At 35.9% G+C, this 13,011-nt stretch overlaps 2 protein-coding genes across 3 annotated transcripts in view; one reads left to right on the top strand and one right to left on the bottom strand.

Annotated features, from left to right (window-relative positions):
- LOC125255945 (histone-lysine N-methyltransferase 2D-like) overlaps positions 1 to 13,011 on the top strand; it is a 526,365-nt gene that overhangs the window by 203,723 nt on the left and 309,631 nt on the right. The gene's annotated exons all lie outside the window — the stretch shown is intronic.
- tln1 (talin 1) overlaps positions 551 to 13,011 on the bottom strand; it is a 102,351-nt gene continuing 89,890 nt past the window's right edge. Inside the window, exons 49-56 of the mRNA XM_048171361.1 lie at positions 12,884 to 12,991; positions 8,955 to 9,060; positions 7,350 to 7,474; positions 6,838 to 6,963; positions 6,629 to 6,691; positions 6,039 to 6,221; positions 1,295 to 1,420; positions 551 to 1,156 (exon numbers count right to left, since the gene is read on the bottom strand). Coding sequence (XP_048027318.1) covers positions 1,022 to 1,156; positions 1,295 to 1,420; positions 6,039 to 6,221; positions 6,629 to 6,691; positions 6,838 to 6,963; positions 7,350 to 7,474; positions 8,955 to 9,060; positions 12,884 to 12,991 — 972 coding nt within the window. The 3' untranslated portion in view covers positions 551 to 1,021. The remainder of the gene's footprint in view (positions 1,157 to 1,294; positions 1,421 to 6,038; positions 6,222 to 6,628; positions 6,692 to 6,837; positions 6,964 to 7,349; positions 7,475 to 8,954; positions 9,061 to 12,883; positions 12,992 to 13,011) is intronic.

The following is a 13,011-nucleotide window of genomic DNA, read 5'->3' as shown; positions in this document are numbered from 1 at the left end:
CTGAAAAAAAAAACAACACAAATGCAATAGGAGATATTTGAAAAACAGTGAATTTATGAGTTTTTAGTTAAACACATGACTAGGTGCGTTTGCTTATTTTAGGTGAGAAACTGTTAACAGTTAAATACACAATTATAAAATATAAAAGCAGGAAAGATTCAGAATATACTGAATGCAACAGGAAAGGCAGTAATGGCAAAAACTCAAACTGTTTATGTATTTGATCCATTAATAACAGTCTTTATCATTTCTTTTAAAACAGTTCTTTATAATTACTCTGATTATTCTTTGATAAACAAGCATTTAATTAAGCAATTCTTCTGCTGCAAATCATTTTAATCTAATATTGTCTGTATACATCTGTATGAGTATTACATCAACAGTGAATTGGAACAAAAGAACAAAAAACAAAACATTATAAAAGCAAAAAATGGAAATATGGCTTTGATGCTTTATAAAAAGATATACTTTTGATAGAAATGCCAGTAGACCAAGTTGTCACAAACGCAAACATTGACACTGCAAAAACATTAACAGGAGATACTATTTATAACGTTTCAAAGCTTTATTATTCTTTTCTTTAGAAAATGATATGTTTTCTCTATGAATTGTATCAACGCAAAGTTAATGATTGCACCACTGGTCCACATTGCCACAAAAAAAGAAAAGAGGAAAAACAGCTATCAACTGTCAGAAGCTTACTAGACATTACAAAACACTGTTGTGCCCCTGCCATGATCACAAGCTTTCAAAACTGTTTATCTAATCCATCTAGTATGGGAAAAAAAAAAATAATAAAGATCTTTTAGAAGAAATTAAAAATAACTTGTATGTGTGGCATATTTTCAAAATACAACAAAACAATAAAGCTGGCATGGCAATGCTCATAAAAGTGACAGAAATAAACAAAACACTTTTAAAATAGACATCCTGATACATAGTTCACTTTTTACTCATTGCATATCATTAATTACTTTTCTCATACTCTTGTGTAATGTCATTGATTAGTCTCTGGTGCGGCTCACTGCTCCTGTCCATCCTCTCTGAGCTCTGACGGCAGGAACTTGTACTGCTGCTGTCGGATCATGGCCAGCTTCTTCCTGGCTTCTTCCAGCTCTCTCTCCTTCCTGAGCATCTCCTCCTGAGCAGCGATGATCTGAGGACACACGCACATCCATATGAATATCCACATTGCAGGACATTAACAAAAGAACATTAATAACATAAGTAAATGGGTTCATCAATTCTAACAGGCCAAGTAAAAACAGCTGAGTTTCACTGATGTTCTCTTTACCTGAGCAATACCGCCCACCATCTTGCTCTTCACCATAACAGCCTGATCATCTTGAGCCTCAAATGCAGCCTTCTGTGCCGCCTTCACCAGGTTATCTGATGCCCTCTTGACGGCATTACCAGCAGCCTAAAGAAAAAAAGACATCAGGACACTCTTAAGAGTCAGACCATTTAACAAAACCAAAAAAGCCAACACAACACATGCTCTCAAATACAAATTCTCAGCTTTAAGAAGGCGAGACTCTTCGAGATTCACCTCAAACTCATTTTGAACTAGATACCATTACTAGAATATCAATACTTCAATATCAATAATCAATACTTAAATACAAGCCTAATACTAGACACACTGACTGACATTTAACAATCGTCATCTAACTCTATAGTCTCAGCTGCTACGGCGTTCTTTTATTGTTCTTGATTTGGTGTTCATCACGGTGCATTCGCATATACACTGTTTTTACACTGTTCACTGTTTTGCCTACAAATACAATAACTATAATTTGTGGCTAGAAGTGAAACTACTAGTACAACTACTTTAATTTTATTTTTTTTTTGCTACAAGTACAACTCCTTTAATTTGTAGCTACAAGTAACACTACTTGAATTTGTGGCTAGAAGTGAAACTACAAGTACAACTACTTTGAATTTTATTTTTTTATTTTTTTGATACAAGTACAACTCCTTTAATTTGTAGCTACAAGTACCACTATTGTAATTTGTTGCTATAAGTACAACTACTTTAATTTGTAGCTACAAGTACCACTACTGTAATTTGTTGCTACAAGTACCACTACTTAAATTTGTGGCTAGAAGTGAAACTACAAGTACAACTACTTTAAATTTTATTTCTAATTTTTTTGATACAAGTACAACTCCTTTAATTTGTAGCTACAAGTACCACTATTGTAATTTGTTGCTACAAGTACAACTACTTTAATTTGTGGCTACGGTTGCAACTACAAGTGCAACTCCTTTACTTTGTGGCTACAAGTACTTCAATTTGTGAACCCAATGAAGTAGCTTTTAACAAGCAGAGGTTTGTAGTCAAACCGCATATCTGACTGACCTGATGTTTGTAGGGAAGGCAAGTGTCTGGACTCTAAGGATGGCTTTATAAGGAAATGCAGCTGTGGAAAGAGCAGCCAGAACCAAACACATCCCCAGAGCACCTTTGGCAAACGTTCCAGGAATATTTTTTTCTTTTTTATGCCTTTTGAGGCATTGTGCATGGCTGAAGGTGTGATTTAGGGTTGAGTGTGTTCAGCTGTCTGTAGTCTGATATATCTCTGTAAGAGGAAGGACTGGCCTGCACTTCATACACAAACTAGCTTAGTCAAGAGATTCTGCATTGCTGCCACAGAAGACATTTTACATCACTGTGCACAGCTCTATTAGTAGAAGGAACAAAGGCTCATATTAGTCACTGTGGGGAGATGGTAAAAAAATAAAAATAAAGGTACCTTTTAAATGATAAATCTTACAGAAAAAATATTCAACTGTGAACATCTTGGTTGATTCCCATTTACAACCTCTCAAATTTCAATTTGTCTTGTATCAAAAGCAGTATTTAGTTACATCTTATTTTGTGCATGTGAGGAGACTCTTCTCATGGGCAGACAGATATCAGCAGAAGTAGAATGAAGCAGCGGGGAGGGAAGTATATGTATTAAAAAAAAATATAAAAATTCTGACCTGCTATATTTGGAAATGATGTAGCCATTAGTAAAAGGCTGCTCTAAAATCTGATTGGCTGTAGTAGAAAGCAGATGGAATTGTGCTTCAGTAATGTTTCAAAATTCACAAGTGTGTGCTGTGGTGCACACATGGACAGGAAAAGATCCACAAATAAATGCACGCCATCCCACAATATTTTGGTTTCATTGTATACTTCATTTTGAGTGAATCTCAGATTAATAATTATAAAGAAGTGTGTTCAACAGCAACTTAGTATCAGTATATTATATATTAATATATATATATATTAATATAGTATATTATAATTAGAGTGTTTTTGGAGACAAATAATCCAATGATGTACAATTTCTCCTTTTCAGAACCTTGTCATTAATGTCATACATTGGGAACATACATTGGAATTAATTAGAACAGTAATTGTATATGATAAAATAGATTTCTGTGGACTATTTATGCAAAATCTCCCAGCAGCCATCAACATTGCTGTTATCACAAGCCCTCATCAGTGCACATTACACATCAGACAACTGGACTGTGTAAGACAAGACAGCTAAAAGACAGTTAAACTAAACGTAGAGCTTTACTAGAGATGCCAAAATAACATCAAATACTGTGGATATACAATGTCTGAATGTCACTGCATTAGATGACAAAATATCAAGCAATCGGCATCTGCAAAACAATTATGCTAGTGCTTTGCTCAGAATTAGCTTGTCAAATGTGTTTTTGTTTCATTTGTTTGAAAATTCAATATGGTGTCTATCGTGACTAATGGTGGTCTCAGAGTTAATTAGGTTTTAAATTTAACCCCTCAGCCTTCACCCTAGCACGACAGCTGTCCCACTGGAGGCAGGAGGGGTGCATTCTCACCGTCTCACTCAATATTTAAAGGCTCTGTTGAGATGCGGACACAAAAACAACTAAGACTCTTCATTGTTTATTTGTGTCAGACCACTGCAATGGCAAATGATGAGAGGAAAAGGTTTTATATCCTTCATATTAGGATGCGGGCCAATTTAACCCATTTTGATTTTTTTTGTTGTTGAGTTGTCTGTAATACTGGGTAACCTACAATGATTCTCCTTGAAATTGAGTGGCTTTTTCCTTATTTAGGGTCATAAACATGCATGTTAGATGTGTGTCGACACACTAATGTGCGGTGGAATGTGCGTACAAAATTTCTATTATGATTTTGATATTTGCAGGTCAATTTGACCCACATATTACAAGGCAGCTGCACAGACTAAATAAATATATTTTAGGGATGTATTTTGTCATGTCAGTTTCTTCCCGGTAAATGGTATTTACATTTATGCATTTGTCAGATGTTATTATTTGAAGAAACTTACACTGCATTGAAGGTACATATTTTTTTGAAGTATGAAAGTATAAATCAGTTCATGCATGTTCAGTTCCCTGGGAATCGAAATCATGATTCTGGAATTGCTAATGCTCTACTGTTTCAGTAGAAAGAAAATACACAGAAAAAGTGCTTTTCCACACTCCGTATGTGTAAAATGTTTCATTTTGTTTTAAATATTTACAATATGGTTATAATTTTCATAGATTGTGAAAAAAAAAAAAAGAGTTTAACAAATGTTAAAAATACAGTTTTAATTGTATGTTCTCATTTTTTTCCCTCAAAGTGTGATAAGTGAGTATTAATATTAAAGGTTTACTGTTTTTACCTTATGCTTTTTTTTTTTTTTGGATTTCATAGAAATAATTTTTAGTTTACTGTATTGAATCTACTTAAATCCAAAGGATCAATTTTCTATGATCATACACAAGAAAATTTGCATTGATGGTTCTATGAACAACCTTTAACATCTATGGAATCTTTCCATTCCACAAAAGGTTCTTCATGGTGAAAAAAAGTTCTTCAGATTATTGAATTGTTCTTTACACACGCACATACTCACAAAGTTTTTTTTTAAAAACAAATCACTGAAAGGTTCTTTGATGAACCAAAAATGGTTCTTCTATTGCAGCGGTTCCCAAACTGGGGTACGTGAGGTGACAGAGGGGGTACGCGAACAAAATGCCACATGTTGCCGTTCATTTAATTCTTCCCCACATTAAAATAGCATTATAACTGACCATATATTTTCTAACAGGCACAATGCCATAAATACACGACTACATGAATACATAAATACATCCAATCAATACACCACATCTTTTGCGGTCAAATCTGACAGCGTCCATTTCCACATAAGCAGCGTGCATACAGGTTGCGTGCATGAGCAAATCGCGCTACATTACTGTCATTCTTGACAATTTACATGTAGATTTAGCACTTGAACATATAGCCTGGCACAAAAGGTGCATAGAGATTTATTCAAACTCTTGATACAAAACATACCTTTTGTGAGTTCTTTTTAATGTTGATAATATTATACAAGCAAGAATGCAAATCCAAATATCCACATGATTGCAAATGTGACATTGACTTTATACAACATTTCAACAAACAAAAGGGTAATATTAAGTGATGTTCTTCACAGTATTGTCAGTATTTGCTCTATTTTGCAACGAAATAATGGCTCCAACGAAAGCGACAGCAGAACTACAACACACATCGGTGCTTCGTGAACGAAACTGCACCTTTGAACGAATTGTTCGCGATTCAATGATTCACTCATAAATACAGCCACTTGCTTAATTGAATGAATGACTCAATGACTCATGCATTAAGACAGTGACTTACTGCCATCTACTGGCAGTTTTAGTATTTAAAAGAATCACTTTTCAAGTTTTATTATTGCATATTTCTTTATTGAACTGTTGTAAAGGTATTTATAAATATAAAAAAATGCACTGGAAAGTCAATTTAGGGGGTAAATATTGTTCCTTAATGGAAAAGGTGCAGTCTAAGTGAAAGAGAGGGGGTACGCAGAAGGATGGTAAATGCCTCAGGGGGTACTCCACTCTAAAAAGTTTGGGAACCACTGTTCTCTTAGAGCCTTTTTTAAGAGTGTACTTTTTTTTAAGCCAATACAAGAGTCTTTTAAAACTGAATATTGAAACCCAGCAAACACACTGACCTGCAGTCTCTTCATAGTCTGGGAGTCCTGGTCAGCCTTGACCTTACAGGCCACCAGCAGCTGTGCGGTGGATGCTGCCACCTGTTTGGCTGAAGAAATGAGTTTCTCCTCACTGGCATGACCCTGAACGGCAGAGTTGGCCGCCTCACACAGGTTGTTAGTAGCCGCGGCCACCATACGGGCCTAGAGTAGACAAAATGTGTTAAACATCCAGCTCATCAAAATGACTGAAACCTCTGCATCTAATCCCATCAGAAGAAACTGAGAAATTTAAAGGGTTAATTCACCCACAAAATTAAGATTCTGTCATCATTTACTCACCCTCATGTCCTTCCCAAGCTGTATGACTGACCACAAAATAAGATTTTTTTTTCTTGTCCATACAGTGAAAGTCAATGGAGACCAAAGTTATTTTGGACCAAACAACTGAAACATTCTTCAAAACATCATCTTTTGTGTTTATAACAATATGAGGGTGAGTAAATGATAACAGAATTCTCATTTTTTGCTGAACTATCCCGTTTAGTCAATTGAGCAAGAAATCAGCATTTACAGCTCTACTTCTGATGATGAGTTTGAAACCGACTTACAGCTGAAATGAGACCCTGAGACCACTGTCCATCATCCACCGCATTTGCTGGAATCGCCCCGACCTGAGAGAGAGAGAGAGAGAGAGAGAGAGAGATTGGCTTTGGTCGTACTGACTTATCTTAATTAAGCTGAACAAAGTGCATGATTTCCAAGCGTTCTGGATGAACTTTACATCATGAAGCAGGGAGATGCATGTGCATGTTCATACCTTCCCCTGGGCTACCAGCTCTCTCTGAGCAGCAGATGCAGCTTTGACCAGAGCACTGGTGGCTGCAGCGATAGATTTGGCTGCTTCCAGAATCTGTTCTTCAAAGTTCAGACTCTCATCAGCTTCCTGTTGAACAGAACACAACATACATTCATTTCCATGACCATCTGAAAATTGTGACTGATCTTGAAGGATTTTTCCACATGCGTATGCGCACAACACAATGGTTCATTCCAGTATCCATGATGATGATGATGATGATGATCAATTCATGCTCAATGATTGTGGTCGTGGCTGCATTCATAATTCATGATTTGTGTTACCTTAAATCCAAATCCAAACTGGGCAATGCAAACGGAAATAGTTATACAAATGTCATATAATGGTCAGGAACATTTAGGTTAAGAATATATGAACACAGTGCAGGATTTTCCAAGCTAAATGTATGCTGTGTCAGTTAAGCTGGTGGTGCGTGTGTGAGTCCTGAGGGATGTGGGTAAACGTTTCCTCACCTTGGGTTTGGCTCGAGGTTTGAGCTGCTCTAGTTTCTTGGCGGCAGCTTCGATGGCAGCTGCAGCCCCCAGCAGCTCATTTTCGGCGATGACGGTCGGGTCTTCGGGATCTACCCACTCTGTACCTAAAGACAGTATCGTATCCAATCAAACACATCTGTAGGGTTGTGTTGTGTACCTGTACTTAAAAACTACTGCTTTATTGAAATTTTACAGTGGTATGAAAACATAATTTATTTAACTAATGCCTGATCCTGAAGGCAATGTGCCTTCAGCCCAGTGTGGTGGGTCAATCCATAAATACTTTTTTTTTTTTCTCCATCTCCTTGTATAATTGTATTCTATCTCTGATTTGAGCACTTATCAATGGTTTTCTTATCAATTTTTAATAAATACGGAGGTTCTGACTACTGTGTGAATAATTTTCCCACATATTCTACAACACGTTTATAAGGTTTTCTTGCTCTTTTGAAAAAGAAAAAAAAGTGTGTACTTAGTAGTTGTGTTTAAACTTTTAGACCTCAAAAAACCCTCAGCCTTCACTCAGACTACTCAAGGAAAACACTCTACAAACGCAACACTCACAAATCTTGATATTAGAATAAATACACTACAGTTCAAAAGTTTGGAGTTAGAAAGATGTTTTCATGTTTTAGAAAGAAGTCTCTTCTGCTCACAAAGGCTGCATTTATTTGATCAAAAATACAGTAAAAGCAGTAATATTGTAAAAAATAGCAATTTTCTATGTGAATAATGTTAAAATGTAATGTATTCCTGTGATCAAAGCTGAATTTTCAGCATCATTACTCCAGTCTTCAGTATCACATGATCCTCAAGAAAAAATGCTCAAGAAAAAATTCTGATTATCATCACATTTTTGTGGAAACCATGATACATTTTTTTCAGGAATCTTTGATGAATAGAAAGTTCAAAAGAACATTTTATTGGAAAAATAGAATATTCTTGTAATGTTATACATGTCTTTCTCACTTTTGAACAATTTAATGCATCCTTGCTGAATAAAATGATTAATTTCTTAAAAAAAAAAACTAAACAACAAAAACAAAACAACCTTTACTTTATAACCTTACTGACTCCAAACTTTGAAGTATGTGCAATGTGCAATGAAGCTGACAGTCAAGGACAACAACAGCAGAAAGCAAAAATATCTCATTATATTAAATATTATTTTACTTATATGAGTACTTGATAGGTGAAAAGACAGAAGTGTTAATTTTATTTTCTTCCGTTTTATGTGAATTAGCACCTATAAATCATCCTTTTTCTTTAAACTCTCTCTCTCTCTCAGACACTCCAGAGATTCTCCTTGTCTCTCATCATGTGTTAAATCAGGGTCTGGGCATTATCACCCCAAGCTCTCAGATCACTTTCAGTGATGGGTGGCAGGGATTATCCTGTTAAATCCTGCTTGGATTCTCTGCTCATGATGCAGAACTGGAAGTGGATACTTGACCTGATCTGATGGAGAGGACAAGAGGGCAAGGAGTACGAGAGAAGCCCTAGATCTAGTGCACTGCAGGCAGAAGATAATCCACCCTGAGTGCTGGATGCTGAGAGTGTGGGGAGAAACATGACACACTGTACCTTTCATGGCCTCCGCAGCCTGTATGAGCTCCGTCACTGAACTGGCCACACGTTTGGAGTAGTTTGCCAGCTGCTGTTTAAGGTCATGAGTGGGTTTCTGAATGATCTGCGGATGGAGATCACAAGACTTCACACACATGAATGTATTAAAACATACCAAATAAGGACAGAGATTGTTAAATCAGTCTGACACCGATTCAAGTGCTGTTAGACACTCATGCGAGCAGCTCGTAGAAGCTGATCTAGTGATTTCTGAGTTGTGTGTGTGTCCTCGGAGTGTCCTCCAGGGTGGTGCTGGTGACAGTGAAACAGGTGCGTGGCATTAGCAGAGCTGTTCATTTGGAACAGACGGCTAAGAAAAGACTTGGCCATGAGGAGGAATGCTGGGAATGACATGGACAATACCAGAAACACACACACACACACACCCACAGACAAACATATGCTATCTGTCTGTACAAACCCTACAAAAGCACAAAGGGGAGTCTGTCTCTTTCTTCAGGGTTTTGACCAACAGATTTCAATAGCTGTTCCTGTCATTTATGCACGCTATGGTGCATTTCCCTTTAATTGTCAGGCAACTATATTTAGAATGAATAAAAGTAAATGATCAATAGAGTACTAACTTGTCCAATACGATGCTTAATGGACAGACTAAATGTTTCACACTGGTTTATTCCACTCAAGCATTCACAAATCGTTATACATAAAATATTTAAGAGCAAAGTAAAACTAGAAATAAACATTACAGTTACTATGGAAATTTATAGACCTTTCCCAGGCCTGGAAAAACATACTTTTAAAATTCCCTGATATTTTCTAGTTTAACTATAAAGAATCTAAGGATTCATAATAGCAACCTGAGTGTGTTGCTTCAAGAGAGCGAGCACATCTGTGTTGTCTTTTATTTTATGTATGCACTGTAAACCCTAACTCTCAAAATACTTAATTGGTTTGAGTAGGGCAAACTTAAATTGAACAAATTAGTTCAGTTAAATTAACTGTTATGAGTATTTACAAACTTTCTTTTTCTTTTGAGTTCACAGCACTGACATATTTCAAGTAAACTGAACTATTTCATAATTTTGAGTTGTATGAACTCATCTCTTTTAATTTAGACTAACTTAAGTTTAACAGAAACTGGGCTGGGATTTCCCAGCATGCTTTGCCCATGGCACTCGAAAGGAAGAGTAAATGTTAAAATTAAGTATTATATATATATATATTTTTTTTTGCGCAAGGGAGAGTTGGAAGAGTTTCTGTTAATGTGGGTTTTTGGAGAGTCACCATCATGGACACCCGCATGTTGATTGGTTTGAGAGCAGGTAAGTTACATGTTTTAAGTTGCTGTAATCATTCAGTAAGCGCTATACCAGGGGTAGGCAAGTTCGGTTTCTAGAGAGCCGCTGTCCTGCTGAGTTTAGCTCCAACCTTAATCAAACACACCTGAACAAGCTAATCAAGCTCTTCAGGATTACTAAGGCTATAGGCAGCTGAAGGTTTTTTTCAGGGTTGGAGCTAAACTCTGCAGGACAGTGGCTCTCTAGGACCGAACTTGCCTACCCCTGTGCTATACCATGCTATTGTTAACGTGTTAGCAAATTATCAAGTTGGAATTTTCTGAATTAGTTTGTTATAGCTAGCATAATATTTACGTTGAGATAACCTGATAATTTGAAGTTTAAATGTATAAATGAGTGTACTCAAATACTTCAAGTTAAGAACAATAAAAATGTACGAGTACAAAATAAAAATCTTACTTAAACTTTGAATTTCCTAACTTAAAAAATTCTCATTGAACTTTTTTGAGTTCTGACAACTTATTAGGGTTTACAGTGAATAACTCACTTGATTTGCAAGTACTCAAAATAAAAAAGTTAATTAAATAAATATTTTATGTTAATTGCAATCAAAATGTATGAGTGAACTAACTCAGTACTTCAAGTTAGGAGCAATTAACATGCATGAGTTCTACAAACTCAAAACTTGATAGTTCTGCTTACTTAAAATTGGGAACATAAAAAATTTGATGTGTTTGGGTTTACAGTGTGCCATTAATTTATGCTAATTTTAATTTTATTTAATCACCCTGTCTCTTTCTGCTTATTACAAAAAATTCACCCTGTGACAGTCTCCTCACAAACCTCCCACACAACCACACACATGGAAAAAAACTCAAACATTATCATAGTGAAGTCTGAAATACATTGGCAAAATGTTAAATCCTGCACACCATTCAAAATGTCATTTCATTCAGTATATCTCAAAATTGTAACAGAACATTTTGACAAATCAAGATGCCATTAATATTTTAGAAGTTAAAAAGTCTCAAAAAGCATCCAACTGTCACCTTCAAGAGACAGATACTACTGACCTTCTCAGATGATAATGAAATCACACCAGTTACTACACTGATAGATCTGACTAGTGGTTCTCAAGTGGTTATTTCTTGGCCATAAAGTGTGCAACTAACAATCTACAAAAATAACAATTCATCATGATATTGGTGCAAAATATTTATTTCCTTAACCAAATAATTGCAGCTTTGTTTTTTTGCGCCCCCTATGGGCAGAATTTCACAAAATATAATGCACATGGTTAGAATATCCAGATGTAGGAAGTTTTGTTGACTGGTCAATTTTTATGTTTAAAAAATTTGTCAGTTAGAAAAACATTTTTTTATCATGAGAGTCTATAGATGATACATGCCAAATTTTGATTGAAACACAAATGACCTGGAGGAAGTTTAAAAATTTAGTTCTACAGAAAAAGTCCAAATTATGAAAAAAATTTCAAGACGGAAATGGAAATAAATATAGATCTGCAACCCACCAGTTGAGACACACTGCAGCACTATATTATATAACTTTTGTCTCATATTAAGAGGTTGTGCAATTCAATACACACAAAACACACATGGGCAGAGAGATTCACATGCACAAACAGTCACCTTTAACTCACCGGCTATCACAATGAACCAACACACACCGATACACCCACCCACACACAGAGAAAACAAAGTAAATTAGGAAAACACTAAAAATGAATTTCTCAGACCAGCATAGCAATGATCATTACAACTAATCACAAAATTCCGCATTCAACTCTGCATTTACAAATTTCAAAAAATTAAATATTCATTTAACTACCTCTAATGTTTTATTCTATTTTATCTACATTTTAAGCCCTGTTCGGTTCAGATTTTATCTCTAAAAATGATGGATGTCATTTTTTAAAAATGTGGAAATTAGCAGAAATAAGGTAATGCAACCTCTTATTTACATGAGGTAAACATTTGATCTGACTACTTTATATTTTAATGTATATAATTGTATATATTACATATATTAAAATTGCATTGCATATCTGTTGCTGCCATAATAATGCATAAATAATCACCGCAAAGCTCATTGGTTACAAATGGTGCCTAGCAGTGGTCAAAAATGATTGACAAAACGACTTTTGGATTGATCCCATCTTATAAACTCAGAAATGTGGATTCAGACGGCAATTAAATTACCACACGACCTTGGTGTTTGTCAAAAACAGTAGGTAATTCAGCTGGGGATTTTTTTTTACGGCGGGTCGTGGAAAAATACCATCATTTTGGAATCGGACGGCAATAAAATCACAGACTAAACTCTGTAAATGCTGAAAATAAATTACAACCTTATTAGAAACAATTACCATCCGAATAGGGCTTTAGACAAATTTTTCAGTCACTGCCCCACTGAGCGACAAACATACTGTGAGTTCATGAAATATGTGAGAGTTCAGTGTGCCACTAAAATAACAGGAACAAAAGCAGCATCAGTTATTTCACACAGTTTTAACCCTAATGACCCCCCATAAGGGAGCTCTAGAAGAGTGTGTTTGTGTGTGTGTTTATAGGATGTAACAGGGTGGCCTAGCAGACACTTCTAACTTACCACTAACACATGCTCCAGTAGGCCTAGGTAACCAGTGGCACATTCAGAGCCGAAGCGCAGAGCTCGAGCCTGAACATCACGGTTCACCTCCGGGTGGAATGCCGCTTGCTGAACAACACATCAGAAAC

This window comes from Megalobrama amblycephala, linkage group LG2 (genome assembly GCF_018812025.1).
Source record: "Megalobrama amblycephala isolate DHTTF-2021 linkage group LG2, ASM1881202v1, whole genome shotgun sequence".
In the NCBI taxonomy this organism is placed as follows: domain Eukaryota; kingdom Metazoa; phylum Chordata; class Actinopteri; order Cypriniformes; family Xenocyprididae; genus Megalobrama; species Megalobrama amblycephala.
The sequence above is the reverse complement of the archived record's forward strand: the minus strand, read 5'-3'. Positions and strand labels throughout refer to the sequence as shown.